Consider the following 24163-nt stretch of genomic DNA (forward strand, 5'->3'; position numbering starts at 1 on the left):
ATTTCTTTAGAGCGCGAAGAGCAATTTCCAAGAGTTATTCAGCAATGTTTACCAAGGCCTGATGTAGTTTTGAAAGTGGTAGTAAAGTTCGTTCAACTCGGATTGTGTAAAGGTTTGATTTAAGAACTAAGAATAAAAATACTAAAAATATATTCACAAGGTTGTCACGAATATCGAGAGGTACTGAGACTTAGGATTTCACCACTAATCACATTCAATTGGTTCATATGATGACTCATAACAATTCTAGCTCTTTTGTTGACTCTTTTCTTTGCCAAAAGTAGATTTTATAAAGCATTAGATGTAAATCACAAGCATGACGCATCAAAAGTTCCTAAAACCCAACATGCGACATCAAACAAAATCACAACTAATCAAAAAAAATCATAAATCGATTAAAACAAGTGCAAAAGTCATAAAGAATCAATTATAGTTACCAAGTGATTGTGAAATAGGGCTTCCTCCATCATCCCAGTGTTGGGGTTTAGCTCCTCATGTCAAAAACACGCTCAAAATAATAATCCATAGCTCAAAAAGGTGTTTTATTGAAGAAGAGGTATAAAGCAGTGTGTTTGTAACAATTATAATTGTTACAGAACCCACTGTTACAGAGAACCCTAACAAAACTGTTGCGAACTCAGAATAATTGTTGAAAAAATTGTTACAAAGCTATTGAGTTTGAAAGTATATGTCACGGTTTCTGCGACTGTCCAACTGGGTCCTATGTTCTTCAGCTCGTCTTCTTCTTCACCAACAAAGAAGATACTCTGCAACTTCTCCTGCAGCTCCGACGTCTCCTATGCTTCACCCCCGAACTCTCGATCCTCTCTGTGACTTGAAACAACCTTTTTATAGCCAACAAGAACCCTAATACTCGATTTAATTCTCTCTTTTCTTCGGCAGAAAGTCTCGGACTTCTCCACTTTCCAAACTCTTCTCTACGCGTTTCTGAGCTGTACAGGTCATTCCAGTTCCTCTATTAGATTGATACGAATCTCAGGAAGGGTTATCTTCCCTCAAATCACCCGTAACTGCCAAATATAATCTCAAAAGACCCCGAAAACTTCTTCCTCCTCTGTTTTCTTCTCGCGGCTTATCCAGCCTCAATTGGTTGAGTCCAATCAATCTACCAGCCCTGATGTGATCCAGAAAGTCCAGCCCAACAAATATCTGCAATCGAATTTGGTCGAATCCCTTGCGAAATCCAATTCCAAACCTTCACGATTGCTGCCGTTTTTCCCGCCGAATTCCGATTCGAATTGTGAAGAAGAAGAGGCGCCCCCTATCCAGAGTAGGGGTGCCTTTAGCAACTGGCCTGGGGTGTCCTGAGGGTGCCCCTTATCCATGCTGAGAGTCTGAATAACAAGTGTCCTCCAGGCGCTTTTAGACAACTTTTCGAGCCGATTTTTCCAAAAATATTTATTGGCCAAAAATACCTACACACACATAAAACACCATAATAAGTACAAAAATGAGAACTATCAATATATAGAATCGAGACAAATTAGACACAAAAATGTATCTATCAAGGCCTTGTTCTGATCATTCTCCTATTGCTCTCTTGTGTGATGGTGTGAAGAATAGACCTGGACCTTTTCACTGTAAGTCTTATTGGTTCTCTCACCCTGAATTTCTTTCTTTTATTTCTACTACTTGGTCTTCTTTTGCTATTTCAGGAAATGTTGTTTTCTATTTTTGTAAGAAATTACAACTGTTGAAGCCAAAACTTAAGCTATGGAGCAAACAACAATTTGGAGATTTGGGTAGGAGAATGGAAGATTTGGAGGAAATTTTTGTCTCTTTAAATGCAGAAGAAAACAATAATAATGGGCTAACTGAAGAGCAGTGCGATGCAAGATTGCAGACAAGAATATTGTAAACTCTCAATTCTTAAGGCTGAAAAGTGGAGGGCAAGGGAAAGAGTTACTCATATGCAACAACAAGATGACAACACAAAGTACTTTCACAACTTGCAACCGAAAGAAGAAGAAAAAGCTACATTGGTGCTATAAAAGTAGATGGTGTTATGACTTATGATAAGGAGATTAAAGAAGGTATTGTGAAATTCTTTGAGAATATTTTTCAAACTCAAGCTTCTAGGAATGTTTCCATGGATTTCATGCTTTTTAATCAAGTCTCTATAGAAAAGAATTTGTGGTTAGAGAGTGATATTACTGAAGAAGAATGTTTGTCTGCAATGAAAAGATTAGGTCAATCAAAGGCTCCTGGGGCAGATGGTTTTCCTATAAGTTTTTATGTTCTTGTATGGGATATTATAAAGCATGATTTGATGCTGGTGATTAAAGAGCTGCAACAATTTTTTTTTTTAGACTGGAGGCTTAAAAACACTTTTATAGTCTTGATTCCAAAGAAAGAAGCCATTGAAAAAATCAAAGATTTAAGACCCATTAGTCTTGTCCATGGAGTTTATAAGATCATATCATAGATTCTCGCTGACAGATTCAAGACCATTTCCTGATATTATCTCTTCACAGCAAACTACATTTATTAGAAAAAGGCAAATACTAGATGGGGTTCGTATAGCCAATGAGCTCATTGATTCTATAATTAGAAGTGGGAAATCTGGTATTCTTGTTAAGGTGGACTTTGAGAAAGCTTTTTATCATGTCTAGCAAAAATGGGATTTCGTGACAAATAGAGAAGTTGGGTTAAATGCTGTGTAGAAATGGTGATTCTCAGTTTTGGTGAATAGTTCTTCTGAAGGATATTTCAAATCAAAGAAAGGCAACAAGCAGGGAGATCCTTTATCTCATTTTCTTTTTCTGTTAGTTGGGGAAGCTCTTTCTTTTATGATCAAACAAGCACAAGATAATGGCATGATTGCAGGATTTCAAGTTGCTGATGGTGGTACCTTAGTGAGTCATTTGCAGTTTGCTGATGACACCTTAATTTTCTTAGATGCTGATACTAATCATCTTGAGAATTTAAGGGCTTTACTCTTATCCTTTGAGCATCTGACAGGTTTAAAAATAAATTTTGCGAAAAGCAAAGTTTTTGGTGTTGGTTTTTCTGGAGATATTGCTCAATTCTCTTCTATTTTAGGCTGCTATAATGGTGTTTTGCCAACTACTTATCTTGGTTTTCCTTTAGGAGATAAGAGTGGTGGTGTGGCAAAGTGGGAAGTGGTCATAGAAAGATTTATTAAATATATGGCGGTCTGGAAAAAGTCCACTTTAAATAGAGCAGGGAAAATTGCTCTCATCAACAGTGTTTTGGTTTGCCAGTTTACTATATGTCATTGTTTGTCATGCCAGCTTCAGTATCCAAGAGACTTGAAAAGATTATGAGGAATTTTTTGTGGAATTATAACAAAGGGAGGAGAAAAATGAATCTGGTTAAATGGCCTGCTATCTGCAAAAGAAGAAAGTTTGGTGGTCTTGGTGTTAAAAGATTACAAAAGATGAGCAAGGCACTACTTACTAAATGACTGTGGAGGTTTGCTACTGAAGACAATGTGTTGTGGAAGGACATTATAGCTGAGAAGTATGGTGTTGAGCAGCTGGGCTGGAGTTCCAATACACCATAAGAGATGTTTGTGGAAGGGTTTTATGAAGTGAAGCTATCTATTTAGAATTCATATCCATTTCAAAGTTAATTCTGGCAGTAGTACCAGTTTTTGGAAAGATAAGTGACTTTTAGATATTCCTTTATGCTCTAATTTTCCTAACCTTTTTCGGTTTCTAGAGCTAAAGATTTGACTGTGGCAGATATGTTTAATGTGAATGAAGATTAATGGAATCTGATTCTTCCTAGAAGAATGTCTCAAGCTGCTAGACTAGAACTTTCTGCTTTACTGAATAGCTTGGAAGGAATTATGCTCAATAATGGGATTTCAGATGAGATTCTTTGGGAAATCAACAGTAAAGGTCATTTCACTGTAATGTTTACTTATGATGCTCTTGTTGTAACTGAGTCTGACAATGATCAGTTGCATATCTTTCATTATATTTGGGTCAGAGTTTACCACCAAAATATGTTTCTTCTTATGGACCTTAGCATATAACAATTTTCCTACAAGAGATATGTTTAGAAGTAGGGGAGTTGAAGTCTCACAAACTTACTTGTTCTGCAACCAGCATGAATCAGTCAAACACATTTTTCTTCATTGTAGCTTCACCAACAAAATTTGGAATCACTTTAAGGAGAAGATGAGATGGAACTTTGTCATGCCTGATGATATATTCACCATGCTGTTGTCTTGTAGTAACTCTCATTATCATGCTCAATAGCTTCAAATCTGGCACATGGTCTCTATTGCTGTTATTTGGTGCATTTGGAAGGAGAGGAATGCAAGGGATTTTCAAGACAAGGTGAGTAGTAAGATTGTTGTTCAAAACAGAATCAAGTACACTTTGTTTACATGGTGTTTGGTGTTCAAAACTTTTGAAGATAAGAGCTTCAAAGATGTAATGTCTAGTTGGCTTAGGATGTACTTTGATTAAGAAGTTGCTTAACTTCTTTAATCCTCTCATTTCTTGTTGTTCTCCTCTCTTCTTGTTCTTGTGTTCTTTTGAGGGTGGTATAAAAGCCTTTTTCCATCCTCTCTCTTTTGATCAATATATTCATCTTTACCGATCAAAAAAAGAAAAACTTATTTGGTTTTTTTTTTTTTTGACTTTGATGACCATGGATGCTCTAATCCCTCTCCTATGAATTTAGTGGGGAGTAGAGGCTTAATGAGGCATATGGTCAGAATAGACTGAGACTTTTTTTTTTTTTGATACGCGAAAGCTGGACCCAGGCCCCTACCCAAACCCAGCCAGTTGGACTGGCCCCACTGCCAGACCCAACACCGCTCAACTATTCTATTACAAACCTTTACGGCGGCGGGAATTGAACCACTGACTTCCTGCTTACTGGAATTGATGGGATACCACTTAAAAAATAGACCGAGACTTTAACGGAGGTGATCCCTCCAGGAACGGAGCCAGCCCATTGCAAGAGGTTGCACTTGCACCCCTGTCCAGTTGGCTCCAAAGCCTATTTTAGACCAATTTTTTTTTTTTTTTTTGATATATAAGCCTATTTTTACATTTTTGTACCCATGATTTTTTTTTTTTTTGCTTCGCATAGCAATTTTTGCACCCCATGCTATAATTCTTGGCTCTGCCCCTGGGTAGAGCCATCCCTATCCACGGTAAGAATAGAGCCCCATTCGTTTCTAGGCCCGAAATAAGCTCAAGCAAGCTAGTCTAATCTCTGATGTGCTGACTCCAGCGAATTCAGATGCAGGACATGTGGAATCGACGTACAGTTAACCTCAAGAGTTTTAATGGCTGTAGACCTCACATTTCAACAACCACTTTGTTATGAAATGCTTCTCAATTCATTCAAGACTTCTGTTATCCAGGTGCCACAAATGTACGTGGGACAAAATAAGGACGATAGTTTGATCCAACGGACTATGTAATTAAGTACCACCTGACCCCATGAACTGCCGTTGTTTTTCTTAGTTATACTATAGCCGAAGACGAAGCACGTGCATAGTTATTAACTAATTTAGTTAGGTGTGCAGGATTTTCTTGGCCACCCACCTACTTGCATGAGAATGGTCGGTAAGGTTTTTACTCATGCAGTAGAAATTATGTCATTTATTTTTTCCTGGCCACCTATTGTGGATATGTAATTCGATGCTGCATAGAGTGCAGGTATAATGCACACATTGACATTGATTCATGTAACCCCGACCCTATAGGAGTTCATGATCCTATTTTAATCGAACTGTTTGACTGATATGAGGATACTAATCAAAGGTATATAATCTGAATAAAAAATATGCATACATATTTGAACAACTTTGTACTGTGACCTGCTAGATCCAAATCACGATCCCAAGTTCCAACAACATAAGCCAATAATTGGTCTTTTGGAGTACTTGTTTTTTCTCTTTTGTCCACCGCAAAAGAGCTTTTCTGATAGTGTTCTGATAGTGCCAAGAGGACATATACTTTTCTGTGCTAACTTGGCTTTTCAATTGGTCGAGGCAGATTCTCGCATTTGAGGTTGGTAACTGGGTAGTTTTTAGTTCAAGAGTTTCCAAATTGAATATATCAAAAACAACGACACCAAAATAAAAAAGAAACACTAAGTCAGTTTCAATCAGTTTTTTTTTTTGATCGAAAAGGAGAATATATTGAAAGGATATACAGAGAATTCTATCAGAGGTAAAAATAAAAAAGGAAAAACAGAAACAAAAACAAGCAAAGAATTACATAAAAATAGCCTGCCAATTAGCTAAAACCGTATGGGAGAAGTTCAGGTGAACTATGTGGCCTGCTGCCGCTGCCCAAGAAAGGATTGAAGACTTGGCTTCAGAGGTAAGATCATCAATATAACATGGAGTACTGATACTTGGGTATTATGATCTAACACCACCAACATTGCTAATGGGAGGTGTCAGATTACCGAGGAGGATATCAAAATTCACGAAATTCATATAAGACCGTTTTTTTTGAGTTTGTCTTACATGCATTTTGATATCTAATAGGATAGAGAATGTTGTGAGCGTTGTAATGTTAGTGTACAGGTCATATGAGTCGTGTATGTGCTAACATCACGTGAGTATTGCGAGAGTCTCAGTGAGAATTGAGAGAGTCTCAGTGAGAATTGAGTCGAGAGGAGAGAACATATATATTCTTATCTTTGTCCTGTATTCATCTCATCTTTCTCTAAATCAATTGATTATCAAACCGTTCTCAGTAATCATGTAGACATTCGATTTATCGAATGCTATTAATATCTTCCTCGGTAAACTAACCTGGCACCCCTTAACAGCCTTGCAAGACCACCACATCTCCAATGTGATACACGCTTTTGTTGTACGTGATATTTGCAGCAGCAGGTCAAATCCAAAGATGAGTTAGATTCCAGATTCTCCGATGAGTCACCACAACAAAACTCTTTTCAACCAAAGCCTGATCTGATCCCAAACTAGAGTTTATCTTATGGTCGGACCATGTAGCATAAGACATAATCATTACATACTCAACTCTTTGCTAACTTGCACAGAATCTTATTCCCATGTATCGCTGCTAAATTACGCACAAAGGTGTGTCCATTACGCACCATCCATTCAATTCAATTCAAAGAAGTCCTCCGCGGAGAAAAACCAGTAACCCATCCATCATTTATTAAATCTAGGAATTAAATTCTTCTGCTGCTGCGCTGTTCTTTTCTCTCGATTCATAATTAATACTCCATAGTCTACATAAATTACTACTTCTCCACGATTCATCACCCTCGGTTTCATCCTTCCGACATTCAATTTTACTGCTTCTTCTTCTTCCGAAATTGGAATCAAATAATTTGCTTGTCCTTGTCGAGTCAAGGGTAATGAGAAGGTGTTGGTTTTGATGACAAACATTGGGTTTTGCAGCCCAATTCGCGGCTTACGCGATACAATTTGTGGATGCTGTTCTAAGATAATCCCTTGTCTCTCTGATCCTGGTTAGTATTCTTTTCTCTATCAATTTTGATTTTTGAGGATTTGTTTTTTTTTTTAATTGTGGGATTTGATTTTTCAGAGACGAGATCTTCATGGGGTTTGAAAGCGTCTCTAGTGATACTTCATTTGTTATATGTTGGTGTTTTATTTATTTTTGACAAAGATTTGATTCACAAAACGGTTAATCAACCATGGTATGTCAAACCCTTCTGATTATATTCTGTATTTTCTAGTAGTTAGATTAGGTTTTTAATGAAATTTACAACACTCTAGTAATTGTAAGCTAAGCATTTCACACTACCTATGGGTAGATTGTACAAGTTAACCAAAGTTATTACTAGAATAACTAGCTAACAATGATAAGTACAAAAGGTGGTTTCGGTTATTGTGCTGCAGCTAGTTCGAATACGTTTTTTGTTTTTGACCACTGCTGGCTCTAAAATCTCCAACTTGTAGAGCAACTGTTAGATCGATTTAATATTAAGTAGCGATAGTCTAGTGGAAGGTTCAAGGGGAGTTGTTCACCAACAAGTCATTTTTGTACTTTAGTCTTTAGCACGAAATACCCGCATTTTAATCTTTCAAGTGCACTGTGGCGATTGATTTTTGTTGCCACTTTTCCTAGCTTTTTTCTTTAAGAAAATACCGTGTTCCTCCCAGATGTTTTGTGCCTATTTCTATGTAGTAGGCTGGAAGTACGGTTTCTGTAGCTGATAAAAACAATTTCTTTGGCACTTCAACTTTAAACTTCTTTTTTAGCCCTTATGTTTTGCAGGAGTGATCAATTTGTGGGCTTATCAGATCTTACTGCATTTCACCATAGTTTTTTTCTTTTGTATTAATTTCTTTCCTATTTTCTCAGGTACACTGCAGCATACTTGTTTGTGCTTCTTGCAACGTTAGCCCAATATTTCATTACAGCAGGAACTTCTCCTGGGTAGCTACCATCTCAGTTCATTTAAACACCATCTTTGGACTTGGACATTTGCTTAAAAGCATTGATAAGATTAACCACATGCTGTCTTTTTCCTTTTGTTTCTGTCGTCCATATTCTCATTATGCATATATCTTGCATTAGGTATGTCCTTGATGCAATGAGGGTTGTCAATGAGTCACATGCTGCATTCAGAAGGACATCAGACTCGAAGTAAGATTGATGATTTTTTCCGCATTTTTTGTATTTTGACTGGGTATCACTGAGATAATATTTGCTTGTTTTCACTAATAGAAGAAAGTGGAAAATCCTTACCAATATGATTATTTACTAACTTTACTTTATAATGATCAAGCAAAGACAATCTGCTTCAAGCGGAGACGGAAGCTTGACTATCTCTGTGGAAGGGGACCAGGTCGGAAGAACTTATTCAGGATCATTCAGCACACCATGGACAAAGATGGTTATGGACATGTACCCCCCGGGATCATCAGTAAGGTACAGAAACTCCGCTTGGTCGGCTTCATTATATTTAGGTCAGTGAAAAAGTTGTACGATGATTGTTTACTTGGGAGAGCTGTTGTTGAGCTTACGAGTCTTTTAATTAACCCCATCTGATCCAATTAATATGGCTCGGATAAGGAGGCTAGGTTAATATATATTTTTATAATTTCTCCACGCTTTTGAGTTAACATCAGTGCTATTGCCCAAATTGCAACTAACTTGTTGACTTGATCTTTCAGAACTTGGACCTGCAGCCACTGTAATATAGTGCAGGTAATACCATCAAATTTACGCTACATAATTCTTTGCTGTATTACCAGGGATGAATTGTAACATCTACCTTACCTATATTGGATGATGTATTGAAATTCAACTGGAGGTATATACGTAGTAGTTACAGTGTTTCACGTATGCACATATGTGGCTAGGCATCATATGAATCTACTATCTATCCTTGATTCCAGTTCATGCTTCATTGTATAGAACATGTCACTGGATACACATGATTCTTTGTTTAGCCTTCCAGGTAGATCCTAGACGTTTATCACCCAGAAACTAATACCTAAAAAAGTTGTAGGAAAGACAGAAACAGAAGAAAAACAGTGATTATAGAAGAACAACACAAGCATGAACAAGATCAAGTTATCAAACTGTAGCTTGAAACTTAAAACTGGGAACAAAACTTTATAACTACATAAGCACATAAACTTTTCACAAGGATCTTCCAAGAGTCTGCACCTAAACAGTTCTCCATTACTAGATCCAGAATTGTTGTTCATCTCTAGAGTCTTAAGTAGGCATTTTTGAGCTAAATGCTAATGGTTGGTTTAGTTTGTTTGCTTTTTTGGATATATCAACTATAGGGAACTTGTAATATCCAAAAAGAACTGAAAATTCTAGTTTGAGTTTAGTAACCTTATCAACCTAACAAGAATTCTATTTGTTGTTGCTGACTTGCATGTTGCGGTTGTAAGATTGCAGCATTTTTGGTTGTGTTTAAAGAGTGAAGGTTTTCAAATTGTTATGTGTTAGATATTCTGCAGAGATTTCTTTGCATTTGTAGGCTTTATCAGTGGTCGTCTAACGTCTTTGTATATTACACGGTGTGTGATATTTTTTCAGCCTCCACGAGCAAAGCATTGTCATGACTGCGATAAATGTGTTCTTAAGTTTGACCATCATTGTGTTTGGCTCGGGACATGCATAGGCCAGGATAATCATTTCCGATTTTGGTGAGTTTTATTTTGTTGTAGAATTTCGTCTTTTAGTAGTCTGATCTATTTGTTGTGGATAAACGGTTAGGCTATTTTATCTTATATCGACCAAAGCCAGCACTGGCTTCACATTTCTCCAGTTAAAATAAAAGATTCATTTCCTTGTGTCGACATGGTTTGGGAAAAAACATCTTGCCTGCTGTGGAGATTGGCCTAGTTTTTAATTTTCTATCAAAGCGGCCTATCAGGAAAGGGGAATGAACTTTTTAAGCCCAATTTTTATTTTAGACTTCATCATAAAAAGATGTATTTACTGTGGGATCATATGATTTTCATTTTCATTACTTGATGTAATATTTTTTTTAGGTGGTATATTTTCGAAGAGAACATATTGTGCTTCTGGACTGTCATCTTATACATCTCTTATTTGAGTTCTGATACTCCTCGGGCATGGTATGTTGATTTCTGTGGTAAAAACACTTTTTACTTGTACTTGTTATAAAAAATTTACCATATTCCGGTAACATGTTAGTATCATTTATTGCTGAATCTACAGTTATCGATCAAAACCAATGTATGTATGTTATAGTGTCATCCGCGCAGAAATGTGGGTTGCTGGGTGGATGGAGGTAATTTGTAACTCACTGACCAAATTTTTAATGATGCCACCCTTTCCTTCATCAGGTGGATTGATGCGATTATGATATTACTTCTGGCGACTTTGTTCATGTGCACCATATTTATTTTCCTCCTCCTTATTTTCCACAAGTAAGTTCTGTTCTTCGAAGAGCAATCATTTTGATTATTCTTCAGTTTGGTATTATTATTACAAAAATTCATTATGCGTTGGTTGCATGGTTTACTGGCATCATTGTCTACTTACTGTGATGTTTGAAATGTATAAGCCGAGTGTGGATGGTAGTTACAGTGGTTACACATGCTTGTATAAGGATGGCCATCACAAAGTCGAGCAAAATAGTGATAGTAACTTCGACTATCTTTACAAATACCAAGGTCCTTGATAGACATGTAAAGCTTATTCCTTAGCTCTTTCAAAAGGTTGAGAATTGGGATTACGGATACAGCATATGATATGTTTTAGGGCGTATCGTGGTCAAGTTATATGATAGGACTTAAAAGCACATCCTGGGTTAATTTCGATTATTATTAGTACTTCTCTTTCTTTCAGAAATTGATTAGAAGACCATTATGCAACCCATTGAGTGTTATTCATGTCAAGAATGCCAATACTCTGTTCAAGTTGATAGCATATCAAGCCAATATATTTGGTTTAGTTTATAAGGAGGCGAAACTTGAAGTCTGAAAAATAAACCGAGTGTTCGTTTGTTTGAGTTTTGGTTTCACTGCGTTGATTTCTGTCTGGATTTTGTTTTCAGACTTGGAGTATGAATTTTGTGTCCTATATTAGCATGAAGCATAAAGTCTTCAATAATAAGGTAACTTATGAATTCGTTTTTTTGCAGCTATCTTATACTGACAAATCAAACCACTTTTGAACTAGTGAGAAAGCGTCGAATTCCATATCTAAGGTATGTGTAGCTGAAGGATCAGCATTGACATTTGTTTCTTTTGTCGAATCACATGCCATTATTTTGGTGATTGTTGTAATATTTCCTTAATTTATGTTCTTTTACTTGCAGAGGTATCCCTGCAAAGGTATTTCCATTCAGCAAGGGTATCTGTAGAAATGTCAGCGAATTTTGTTGTACGTGGGGTAAACATAACATGGAATCAGTTCCACCACTTGAAGACCTTGAAGAAAGAGCAAGACCCTACACCTGCTCTGATGTATTATGCTGTCGTTGCTGCTGATTGCCGTGTAAAATTATATCTTTCATGTTTCTTGTAACACATGAAACCTGTACCTATTTTTACAGAACAATATGAGATGGGTAGATTTTTACATCGATTTACTACTAGTTTTCAGAACCCCGAAGCCCTTTTGATGAGCTTTAGAATTAAGCTAGAAAAAAGAAAAAGCAAAAAAAATTTAGAAAATAATTTGTGCGGTGAAGGTGGATCGAACACCTGACCTTAGGATCTTCAGTCCTACGCTCTCCCAACTGAGCTATCCACGCTGCTGACCGGTTTCCTACATTTAGCTCAATCTTTAGATGGTACAAAATTTTCAATTCTTCGGTTCTTCTCATTTCTCTCGGTTGATGATTACACTGAGAGATGATTCCTCGTTCGCATCTGGCGAAATAAGTGAAAGAATATCAAATTAGATTCGGCTATTGAGTTTTTCTTTTACCTCCATACATCATTACTGTCAGGCTCTTAAATTAATGTATGTACTAATTTTTGTGTTTTCTGGAGTTATATTTTTCAGTTCCATGTTATCATATATATATATATATATATTTTATTTTATTTTTGATGAACAATCAGACCACATTTCATTCAATCCAAAAAGGTGATTATATGATTGTTTACAAGAAAAAAAACATCAAAATACAAGAACATTAAAACCCAAATACAAATAAAGATACTAATTACATGTAATTCGCGAAGAGAAAAAGCAAAATACCGCAAAGGTACCCAATTTTTATATGAAAAGTAGAGAGAAAAGATGGTATAATCCGGAATCAATTCCGACCATTTTGAATGTTTGTCTTCTAAAACAAGAGATGCTCCAAAAAGAAACGAGTGCTTAGCCATTAATCTTGTATATATGAACGAAAAACCCGGATGCCCTAAATCCCTTTTGTTGAGGATGAACTCAAAGCGATGCCGTGTTGAATCGTCGATGTTCTCGGATCTAGAATAACATGTCATGAACCAACCAACAAAGATTGAACAAATCACCATCAAAGTGAAGAAATACTCGCTCTCAAAGCGAAACAAGAATCGCCCAAAAAGCGAAGATAAAATCACCAAAATGGTGAAAAATGTGTCAAAAGACACCACAAATAAAAAAAACAACATCTTATTCAATCAGAAATCTACCAAAACAAAAAAAAAATAATAATCCTTGCTCAGATCTGGTCCAAAAAGGACCAAATCTGAGCAAAAAAGATGAGAAGACTTTTTGGTTTTTTTAGAAGGGAAGAGAAAGTTAATGAAAAAGAATATTCTTCTGAATGCCATAATAAAATGGAATCAACAGCAAGAGCATAACTTGCAGCCAAACATTTGAAATTTTAATTGGATTTATTTTAACATTCCTTTATTAAAGAAAAAAAAATAATCAAACAATAAGTCGTCGGCCCGTTCCTATGGGGGAGGCAAAGAAGTTATTTTGCCATGTTACATGGCATGACAAATTCGTTTCTCCACCATGGATAAACTAGCAAAAATAGGTAAATTTTAGATAAAATAATATATTTGTTATGATAAGTGAGACCCTTGATAGTAAAAAAGTTATTTGTATGGATGTGGTGGATATTTATAAGATTTTAATATATTTAGTGGTCATAACAAGCACCTCTCTCCGTTCGCTCTGCAATTCACTTCTCCCTTTTTTTTTTCTCTTTTCAGTCGGTTATCTTCATCAACCGTTTATCTCTTTCAAACAAAATTTATTATTCCGTAGACTTTTTAGTCTTTTTTCTCTATCTAAATTAAGTTTTCTGCCCAGATCTTGATTCTTTGTTAGGATCTGGGCAGAATAGTTTTAGGATTTGTATGTATATATATCTAAATAAAAGAGGATGGCATATTATTGCTATTCTGATCTCCATTACACTGTTCCAGTGGTTTCTAATAGCCTTGCAGGCGTATTTTGGTGGTGATGTGTTATCATCGAATTCATTATTAAGGACGATCTATTTCAACAATGTATTGATCAATTCTTTCGGAGACAAGATCAACAAATATTGAAGTCGATCGGAGCATTTCGGGAATATTACTTCTATCCTATGGAAGCATCTAAGTTCTACGATGAACATCAAATATAGTGGTTTGACACCATTGTTAATCAAACACAATGGCTAAAAACCATTAAAATTACATCAGATTCCTTGTTAGATTATGGATATTTGGTGATTTTCTCATTATTCGGTTCTTTAAGTTTCGAATTATGTAATCATTGTACTTTTTATCTTAATCTGCTTTATGTAATCGATGTTATTGTAAGGATTTCATATTAATGAAAATTTGAGGCTTTATCCTTTTCCATCAAAAATATATATATTTAGTAGGACCCTTATCTAATAAAAATAATATTAAAATAACAGAAAGTAGGAGAGAAGAAAATTTAAAACACTAAAAAATTAATGAGCGATCAACACTCAACCGTCAGCGATCCACACTAGATCGCTCGGTCAACACTAGGTCGCCCGATTGAGACTCCACCGCTCGGTAGGGCTCGACCTCACCTGGAATTTTCCACTTATCAAACTCAGTTTTCCAGTTAGCCAGCTCCATAGTGGGTGCAATTTTTTATTTTTTTTTGCTAAGAAAAAGACATTTTATTATAGATAATAAGATTACAAGTGAGTTGATAGGAAATCAGGGTGATTTCCCACCACTCATTACTAGAGTTCGATCTTCTACAATGCTTAGCAGCTTTATCAGCTTTGGAATTAAAATCTCTACCTAGGTGACTAGTTTGAATGAAAGAAAAAGAGTTTAAAAGCAAATAACAATCATTTAGAATAGTACTACTAAACCAACATAGGTTTTTTTTTTTTAAAGTAATCCATGACTTTCTTTGCATCACCGTAGAGGCTAATGAAGTTGAGATTTTTGATTTTCGCCCATTTTATGGCTTCAAGTACTGCCAGACACTCCACCTCCTCTGAATTCCTTGCTAAGCAATTGAAAGTTTTGCATCCCTTGTAGCACCCTGCTCCTGTAGTTACATAAATACCAATACCAGTATTATTAGTGTTTTTATCATATGAGGCATCACAGTAAACTAAACAACATTCAACTAGTAATTGGTGGTTAGATAAAGGATAAAAAATTCTCCTATCATTTATTGGAGAACTACTAGCAGAATGAGTTGAATGTGCATTCTCAGAAGATATAGATGCAATGGTATCATTGGACAGTTTTAGTGCTAATCTAGCCGTAATAGTTGGTTGAGAATTCTTTTGCTGAAAAAATTTATAACACCTATCCCTCCAAATGCTCCATGGTGTAGTAAGAATCTCTATCTGAGTGTTCACAGATTGACTATTATCAAGCCACTTACCTATCCAGTCCTTGATATTATGATTTGTACCTACAATCTGCAAAACTAAATGACCATTTGGAATAGCAGACCAAACTGAATGTGCATATTGACAGTGAAGTAAAAGATGCTCAGCTGTTTCATTCATGGAATTACCACACATACTGCAAGTAGTATCATCATTATTTCTGTATTGAGATAACCTAACTTTGGTAGGCAGAATATTGCTAATGCATTTCCACAAAAAGAGTTACATTTTTGGTAGAAGTTGGGTTTTCCATAACGCTTTAAAGATAGGGTCAGGGTTTGAACTCAAAGCAGTATTAGAAGCAGTACTGGTCAAGGCTTTATAAGAAGATTTTACCGTGAACTTACCATTTTGGGTACCAGTACAAATTAGTCTATCTTTGCCTGATAAAGGGATTCTAATCTGCCTAATCTTATCAGCGTTCTCCCTAGTGAAAAAAGCATCAACTAGGTTGTCATTCCATTGTTTGGTGTCCGAATCTATAAAATCAGCAACCATCAATTTCAGATTGGGATATTGTTTACAGATCCGAACTGAAGCATTAGGTGTCCAAGTATCATCAAAAGCACTAACATTCTTACCATTCCTAATTTCACAGAACGAATCATGTCTCACACTTTCTAGACCATGGCAAATGCCTTTCCAGACCCAAGAAGAATTTTGGTTGACTTTATAGTGTAATGGGTGATTATTAGTGAATATTTGCATTGCAGTATCTTAAACCATAATTCATCCTTAACATGAATAAGTCTCCAAGCCATCTTAGAAAGTAAAGCAAGGTTAAACTTTTTTAAATCACGAAAACCTAAACCTCCTACATGTTTATGAGTACACACATTTTGCCATTTTTTTAATATAAATACCTCATTGATGTTTTTTTCCCCACCAAAAGTCCCTTTGGGATTTTTCCGTTTGACAAATAATGCTATCAGGAATAAGAAAAAAATTCATATGATAAACTGATGAGGATTTCAGAACATTTTGAACCATCACAGACCTATCTGCCTGAGTAAAATGTTTTTCTTTCCAGTTAGCTACACTCTTATCAAAGTGGTCAGCTAAATAAGCAGAGGATTCAGTTTTATTTTTGTTAATGAAAAGAGGTATACCTAAATACTTGTCATTTAGATCAATTTTCTTAACATTTAGAGTTCTGATAAGAAAAACACATTTATTAGGGTGAACTACTTTACTAAAGAAACACCCAGATTTATCAAAATTCACCATTTGATCAGAGACTGCACTAAATAGTGGGTGCAAAAATGGCAAACTATGAAGTTTGCCACGCCGATAGAAACCGACCTTGGGAGTTTATAAACAAACAATTAGTAAATGGCGATTAACTAATGGGAAACGACATTAGTTGTTCGTGCACGGTCTTCACCTTAATTATTTTTTTAACGCATCAATGTAGCTTTAGTGTGAGGCTAGCCGGTAATGATTGATGGATATGAGCCAACTTGTAAATCCATAGTTATGACAGAATAATGATTGATGTTTTCTTGTGTAACAATTAACTATGAAGTCACTCGTGCAGTCGTGTGTGACAATTAACTATGAAGTCACTCTTACAGAGATCCTCATATTTGAAATTTGTTATTGCAATCCCATGGATGGTAGATTTTTTTTTTTGTAATGTGTACATTCAAAAAGTTTTGTCAGTGTTGTAAGGTGACACACTGAGGCAGTTGTTTATTGTAACTCATGTATGCCCTCTTCTATCAATAACTATAAAAAATAGAGTTGTTTCTTTTTGTATTGTTTTCTACCGTACCTTTACCATGTTTTGAGGAGCAATACTCTGCTTTGTTTAAGTTATTAGTTTAAAGCCTCTGGTGGGGGAAGACTGCTGGTAAGAAAGGTCTATACATGAAATCTTGGACTGATCTCTGCAAAGACAAAGAAAATGGTGTCAATGGCATACAAAGTCCGAAAAACAATGGTTGGAGATTGTTCCATTATTCCATCAACTAAACTTTCTCTGGGCTCACAACATGAAACAATGGAAACTATCCCATTGTATGAGGGTTTGGGGACTAAAAAAATCATATATCTGGGAAGTCGGCGAAGGCCTCATGATCCCAACAGAAAGGATGCTGACATCAGTGAGATATTTCTGGTGTACCACTTGGTCATTGATGGTACCTGGAGTGTCCCTTTCCTTCCCAAATTCCGTTCAACTCAAAAATGTTCTCAAAGTATTTTCCAAACATCAGATAACATGGGGTAGTCAGATGAGATTTCTATAAATTTTTATAGATTTTTTATTTGAGTGACTTCCGGAGACTTTCTGAAAGTGTAGAAATTTCTAGTGATTCTCGCAGAGTATTTTAAAGAGTCTTTATGACTTATAGAGATGAAAAAACGACATTTTTAAAGAGTTTATGTGATTTATGGAGACAAAAAATGTTTAATATCTAACTAAGAATTTAAAACATCTACTAATTTTTTTTATTATGCACGTTATAATGTTAATAGAAATACCATGAATACCTAGTAAAATATTTGTTCGTTGTCAGAATAAATCTCACTATTGTCCTATGCCTAAGTTTTCAATCATTCATATTTTTCTATTTGCTATGCTATCTCATCAGTGGTTAGCATTTTTTCGTTGTTTCATCTGAGGGTATGTCATTTGAAGTGGCAAAGAGAACTCTCGGTCGGTATACACGGGGAAATAAAAAGAGAGAGAGGAGATGTCCAATATATTCAGATGAGGTCGGCTGTATTACTGCGCAAATGGCTCGTCCCTTGGTCATCAACTCAAACAAAAAGAAAAGAAAAAATTGGCCCTGCTCTCAAAAACAAATATTCCCTGAATTTCCAAGTCTCCCAAAATATCACCTCTTGAAGAGAGATTTCTACCATGCCTATTTTTATAAAATATTTTCTCTAAATCTCTAAAAATTACGAATCAATGATTTTTAGTTCTCGTTTGAATAACAGGGTGTTAGAGTGACTCTTACGAAATCCTAATCCTAAAACATAGAATTCCAGAGAATTTAAATGACTTAAAAAAATCTCTAACCAATAACTAGAGACATTAGGAGACTCTCCAAAATTATCTATCGACTAACAGTAGATTTGGAAACTATACGAAAGTCATTTGAAATCTCGAACTGACTACCTCCCTAAGATACACTCAGGTGGAACCACATCTCCCAGGGGAATTTTCGAATGAGACAACAAAGACCACCAACCCATTGATAAAGCTTCCATGAAAATCTAGAATCTTAAGGTTATACCCGTTATACCAAGCAACATTTTTCTTGGAAAATGAAATCCAATTTCAAATAATACGCCCTTTAAGGTTATACCAGTTATACCAAGCAACATTTTTCTTGGAAAATGAAATCCAATATCAAATAAGATACCCTTTGTGCAAAGATAGGACTGAAACCCCATATCACGTTTTCCTGTTTTGCTTTTTCACTTGGGTGGGATGAGCTATCTGCAATCTTGACCTCGAGAGGATTGTTGACTATGTCCAAAACTGTTCTAAATTTTAACTCTTGGTTTCTACCTAACCAACCTTTTTCCCATCTGGGTATTGGTCTGAGATTTGTGCCACTATTTTCTGATTTGTTTAGAAAGCTAGGTGTGCTTGGATTTTTCAGGGCAGGAAACTCAACCCAGTTTTTAATTGTAAATCAAATATGCTCAAACCATTTTCAGCTGAATACTATAATTTCCAACGTTTGAAGCAATATTTTGGAATCCTATTATTGGGGCTTAGAAAGTCAAGTTTTTTTGGGGCTTTCTAGGGTCATCAAATATCAATTGGGACATCCCTCATCATATATTTATATAAAGACTAATATGATCCCATATGATTTTAGATAATAAAATCTGATTAACATTATTAATCATGATTAGCAAATCAATTAAGACTAGTTCATCTCTTTAAGTGAAGTGATGAAACTGAAAATCAAAACAAAAGAAAATCATAGGGAGGGGGAGGGGGAGGAGGAGGAAGAAGAAGAAGAAGAAGAAGAAGAAGAATTGGAGATTTTTTTTGCAAATGAGTGATTCAAGCAAAACTTTTGATGTAGGTGAACCCTCATCTTCAAAATACGATAACATATTATTACCCACCAACAACGATCAGTTCTTTGCTGATTTTTCAGAAAATCATGAAATTATGTCACAAACTCAAAATAACCCTTATGAACCTTACTATGATTTCGAAGGACCAACCCAAGAAGAAGAAGAAATCGAAGAAACAATTGCTCAAGATTACCAGGTATACCTCTATTCTAACTCCTATTTCAGTTTTTAAGCTCAGAGTTGCAAGAAATTTCGTTTTTTTCCTTCTGAAAACCCTAGGTTTCCCTCAGTCGCCAGGTCCAATCACGGCTGGGAAACCATGAACTCCCAACCGTTATTCATTATAACGGCTCACTATCGATGAACTCCCAGCCGTTATTAGCATGTTACAGATGGGACGATAAATACTCCTGGCCGTAAATAAAAAATTACGGTCAGGTTTTTTCTACGTGCATGGGAAGACCTGACCGAAGGGTTACCCATCCGTAACTTGTTTTACGGCTCGTTTTTTAGGCCATAAGCTGACTCATCCAGTTACAGGGAAATTTACGTCTTGGAATTCCTGGACGTAATCAGTTTACGGTTAGGAATAATACTTTTCGACTCAGCCGTTGTTTCTATGACGGCTGGAATATCACTTTTCGACCCAGCCGTTGTTGCTATGACTGATGGAATATGACTTGTCGACTCAGCCGTATGCTATTTGACGGCTGGAATATCACTTGTAGACCCAGCCGTATACTCCTTGTCGGCTGGAATATCACTCGTAGACCCAGCCGTTTCTGTGTGTTTAAATTTCTATTGTGAATAATTATGTTACATATGTCATTCTATTATAGATTGTACCGTATATTCCGGTGGAAGACCAAGAGGTGGTTATGGAAGACCAAGACGAGGTTATGCAAGATCAACCCCAACCTGTGCAAGTTTTCGAGGACACAAGTTCTCACTATGCAAACAACTATGAGTGGAAAGATAACGAAGATGCAAAGAAGTGGGCTCGATCACAAGGGCTGAAAAAGATGTGCATCATAGTCCAGAATAAACAAGTTACATTCAACAGATCTCAAATGGTTTGCGAGTGTAGTGGAAAGTATGAGAGCCACTGGAAAAAGGGTAGTGAGTATAAACCAAAAACCGCGAGGAAGAATGGAGTATATAATACGAAGAAGACCGGGTGCCCTTTTAAGCTTAAATTTAAATTTAATGACGACAAGAAAATGTGGTATATGGAAAAAGTCGTCTCGGGTTATCATAATCATCCTATTCCGGATATTTTGATCAACCATCCTTATTCGACAAGGCTCAACCCTTTAGAAAAGGATTTAGTACGCGTGTTGAGTAAAAGACGCACAAGACCTATTGATATTCTTAGTGGCGTGAAGGTGTTAAACCCCCAAAACTCATCCTCATTGTCAACTATCTATAATGAAAGAGAAAAATTTAGAAAAGAGTCATGGGAAGAGAGAGTGCTTATGCAAAAATTATTGTTTTTGTTTGAGGAGGCAAAGTACTCAACCGCCTATGAAAGGAATGAAGAAAATGAAGTGGAATATCTTTTCGTAGCGAATCCGGAATGTGTACAATTGGCAAGATGATTTCATCAAATTCTATTTATGGATTGCACGTATAAAACTAACAAGTACAACATGCCGATATTGAAATTTGTTGGGCAAACATCTACCAAGTCGACATTTACCGTTGCGTTTTGTTTCTTGAAAGACGAGACGAAGGAAAGTTATTTGTGGGCATTGCAAAAGGTGAAGTTATTGTATCAAGAAGGTTATACTCCACAGGTGTTGATTACGGATAAGGAGAAAGCATTGATGTGGGCCATACCACGTGTTTTCCCCAAAGCGCGTCATCATCTTTGCACGTTTCATCTATGAAATAATGTGCAAACTAATTGCAAGAGGGTTATATGGCCAGCAAAGAAGACCGAGATGGAGAGGATTAAAAATCTACTGTTGGAGATACAACAAGAAGAGAAAGAAAAGTTTGAGATGAATGACAAGATAGCCGAGGTGCTTTGGGCGGATTTCCAAGGTGATTGGGAACAACTAATATGGTCGCTCACGGAACCATTATATTTCCTAAGGGAGCGTTTTTTAATTGAAAAATGGTCAACCTACCCGGATGCTATAACATATTTGAAGAACGAGTTATTGGATCCCCACAAAGAAAAGTTTGTTAGTGCATGGGTAAACCGTTATAGAAATTATGACAATCAAGCCACAAGCACGGTAGAGTCGGCTCACTATCGGTTCAAGAGTAAGTTAAATGGTTGTGATGGTGGATTCGTTGTTGTTTTTGAAGCGATGGTTGAGTATTTCAAGCGTGATCTCGATAGAATTAAAGGGGATTTTGAAAAGAGCCGATCTAGACTCGATACCGACTACCGGGATAGCCCTTGGCTCTGGGGAATAAGTTTATATGTTTCTCAATTGGAAATCCTAAAAATGATAACGAAGGTGGAGGCTTGGGAGGAACACAATTTTCCACCAGAAATGAGATGTAATTGTCCCATTAAGTCGGCTTTGGGGCTCCCATGTAGGCATGCGGTAGAAAATTATCCCACAAGGATGATTCCGATTGAAGATATAGATCCATTTTGGAAACAACTAACATTTAAAGATCCATCACCAAATCAAGGTCTTAGGGAAGTGTTTTGCGACACGAAGGTACACAAGGAACTTTTTGAGAAGTATGCTTCTTTACTACCGGCGCAAAGACAACTTTGGTTGTATGAATTGCGGAGATTCAACCATCCATTCACTAGATAAGATATTTTAGAACCTAAGAAGGGGGAGGGAAAGGGTAGGCCTCCGAACAAAACAACAAAGAAACAAGAAAGGGCAGAAGCTAAGTGAAAGGTTCAAGAAGGTCCACAATTGACTCCTTCAATGCGAAGAGATCCTTCGGCTTATGAGAAGTTGAACGAATTGTACAAACTTAAACGAAAGGAAATGGAAAAAGGAGGACCAAGCAGAGCTAGTGAAATGAAGGGAAAACGCCGCAAGAAGAATGTGGTTGTTGCATCCTAAGAAAGTTCAAAAATAAAAGTTGATAGTGGAGTCAAAATTAAAGACCCGGTTGTTCCATCCCAACAAGGTTCAAAAACAAAAGAAGCTAGTAGTGTCCAAAGAAAAGTTGGTGGTGCGGATGGTATTAAGCAATTAGCGAGAAGCCGAGGTAATGATGTCAAAGGAAAAGCACCGATGGTCGAACCATCGCTAATCACCCCACAAAGAGTTGTTAGTAACCTTGATGGTGAGAAGAGACGGTCTTCTTGGATGTAGGTCCGATGAAAGGTTACTGACAACCGAGAATTGTGGTTGGCATGTGTTCGTGGATCATGAACTTTTTACCACATGCACTTTTTACCACATTTTATTCTTAACTACGTCAAGTCCACCGACGATGTTGAGGGCGGCGGAAATTGTGGTTGGCATGTGTTCGTGGATCAACTTGGACCTTTTAAGAAGGTAAAAGAATGGGGTGACGACCAACTTGGGAAAGACTAATCCAATCATCCTCGTCGTTAGTATAGAGATCATCCTTTGCTGGATTATGTAACTCCAGAAGCCTGAGAATCAATGTTCTTTGTTCCTAGTAATCCAAATATAAAACCTCCTCAATGTTACGTCTCAGTCCCCTGGCAATCCACTTAGCTCTCTTGACCTATTTTCACATCATTCAATTAATAGTGGTACATAATTTGATAAACGTATACCAAAAAAAGAATCATATACTTAGCCCACGTACCATCATCGTAGCAATATCACACATTGAGTTCCTGGGGTTCTTTCTCCTTTTTGGGGTTCCTAAAAATGATGAAAAACATATCAGAACATAGGATTACGGATTGGAAACAGATAACGCATCAGTTATAAACTTTATCGGCTGGGAAAAGTGAGACCTCATAACCGTTAAAATAGTCTCGGCTTAGAAATATGTGGACGACCGAATCGTAAACAAAGTATCGGTTAGAAAATACAAATAACGGTTTGGAAAATTTATTTACTGTTAGGAAACTCCCAACCGAAACACTCATAACTCAATTTTACTATGTAAACACAGGACGAATTACGTCTAGGAAAATCCCATCCGTAATGTATTTCACGGTTGGGTTATCAAATTTTCCTATCCGCAAAAGACATCAACGGCTGGGAGTTCTTTATGTCCCAACCGTTAGGTGAACATTACGACCATGACGATATGATATCCCGGCCGTAAACGCTTCAGACAAACATTTTTGGAAACCCTAAATAGATGATTGAACCTATTTTGTCAATCTAATGGTAAAATAACTGCTTGGTTTTTCGATTCTTGCCTAGTATGAGTCATTTGTGGAGGATTCACAGGTGTTTGAACAGATTGGTACATAGGAGGATTTGAAGGTGTTTGAAGAGATTGGTTCACCACATCACCATGAAAAGGAACATCAATAACTTGCCATGATTCAGAATCTGGGTTCAATCGGCCGGATCTTGTCACTCTTGGTCTTGCTGCCATCTTGAGAATCAATGGAGAATAAAAAGTTTTTGATTTTGGTTTTTGAGAAGATGAAGGAGAATAGATAAAATGAATGGGGATAGGGTTAAAATTAAGATTAGGTTTTATTTAAAGGAGAAGGTAAATCAGACTTTTAAGTCACTTGAATCTCCCCGCATCTAATTTTTGCCTCCCCTAAGCATTTAAGCCTCCAAATTGGTCAAAAGACCAGGACTTTCTAAGCCCCAATAATATGATTCACATTTTGACCCCTCCAATCACCCTAACTACTGACAACACCAATCCTAACTGGGTCACTTTTGCTTATATCTCTTTC

The 24163-nt window shown here is 36.5% G+C and overlaps 1 protein-coding gene and 1 non-coding gene across 2 annotated transcripts; one reads left to right on the top strand and one right to left on the bottom strand.

Annotated features, from left to right (window-relative positions):
* Positions 1-7019: 7019 nt before the first annotated feature.
* On the top strand, positions 7020-12064 carry LOC113292034 (protein S-acyltransferase 10-like). Its single transcript, XM_026541428.1, has 11 exons — positions 7020-7467; positions 7545-7659; positions 8328-8402; positions 8544-8612; positions 8760-8897; positions 9143-9176; positions 10026-10135; positions 10484-10570; positions 10802-10885; positions 11602-11667; positions 11779-12064. The coding sequence occupies exons 1-11, from the start codon at positions 7374-7376 to the stop codon at positions 11948-11950; spliced, it is 1044 nt and encodes a 347-aa protein (XP_026397213.1). The 5' UTR covers positions 7020-7373; the 3' UTR covers positions 11951-12064.
* Positions 12065-12143: 79 nt separating this feature from the next.
* On the bottom strand, positions 12144-12216 carry TRNAF-GAA. Its single transcript has one exon. It is a non-coding gene; the product is annotated as a tRNA-Phe (tRNA).
* Positions 12217-24163: the final 11947 nt, after the last annotated feature.

Source organism: Papaver somniferum, chromosome 1 (genome assembly GCF_003573695.1).
Source record: "Papaver somniferum cultivar HN1 chromosome 1, ASM357369v1, whole genome shotgun sequence".
NCBI lineage: Eukaryota > Viridiplantae > Streptophyta > Magnoliopsida > Ranunculales > Papaveraceae > Papaver > Papaver somniferum.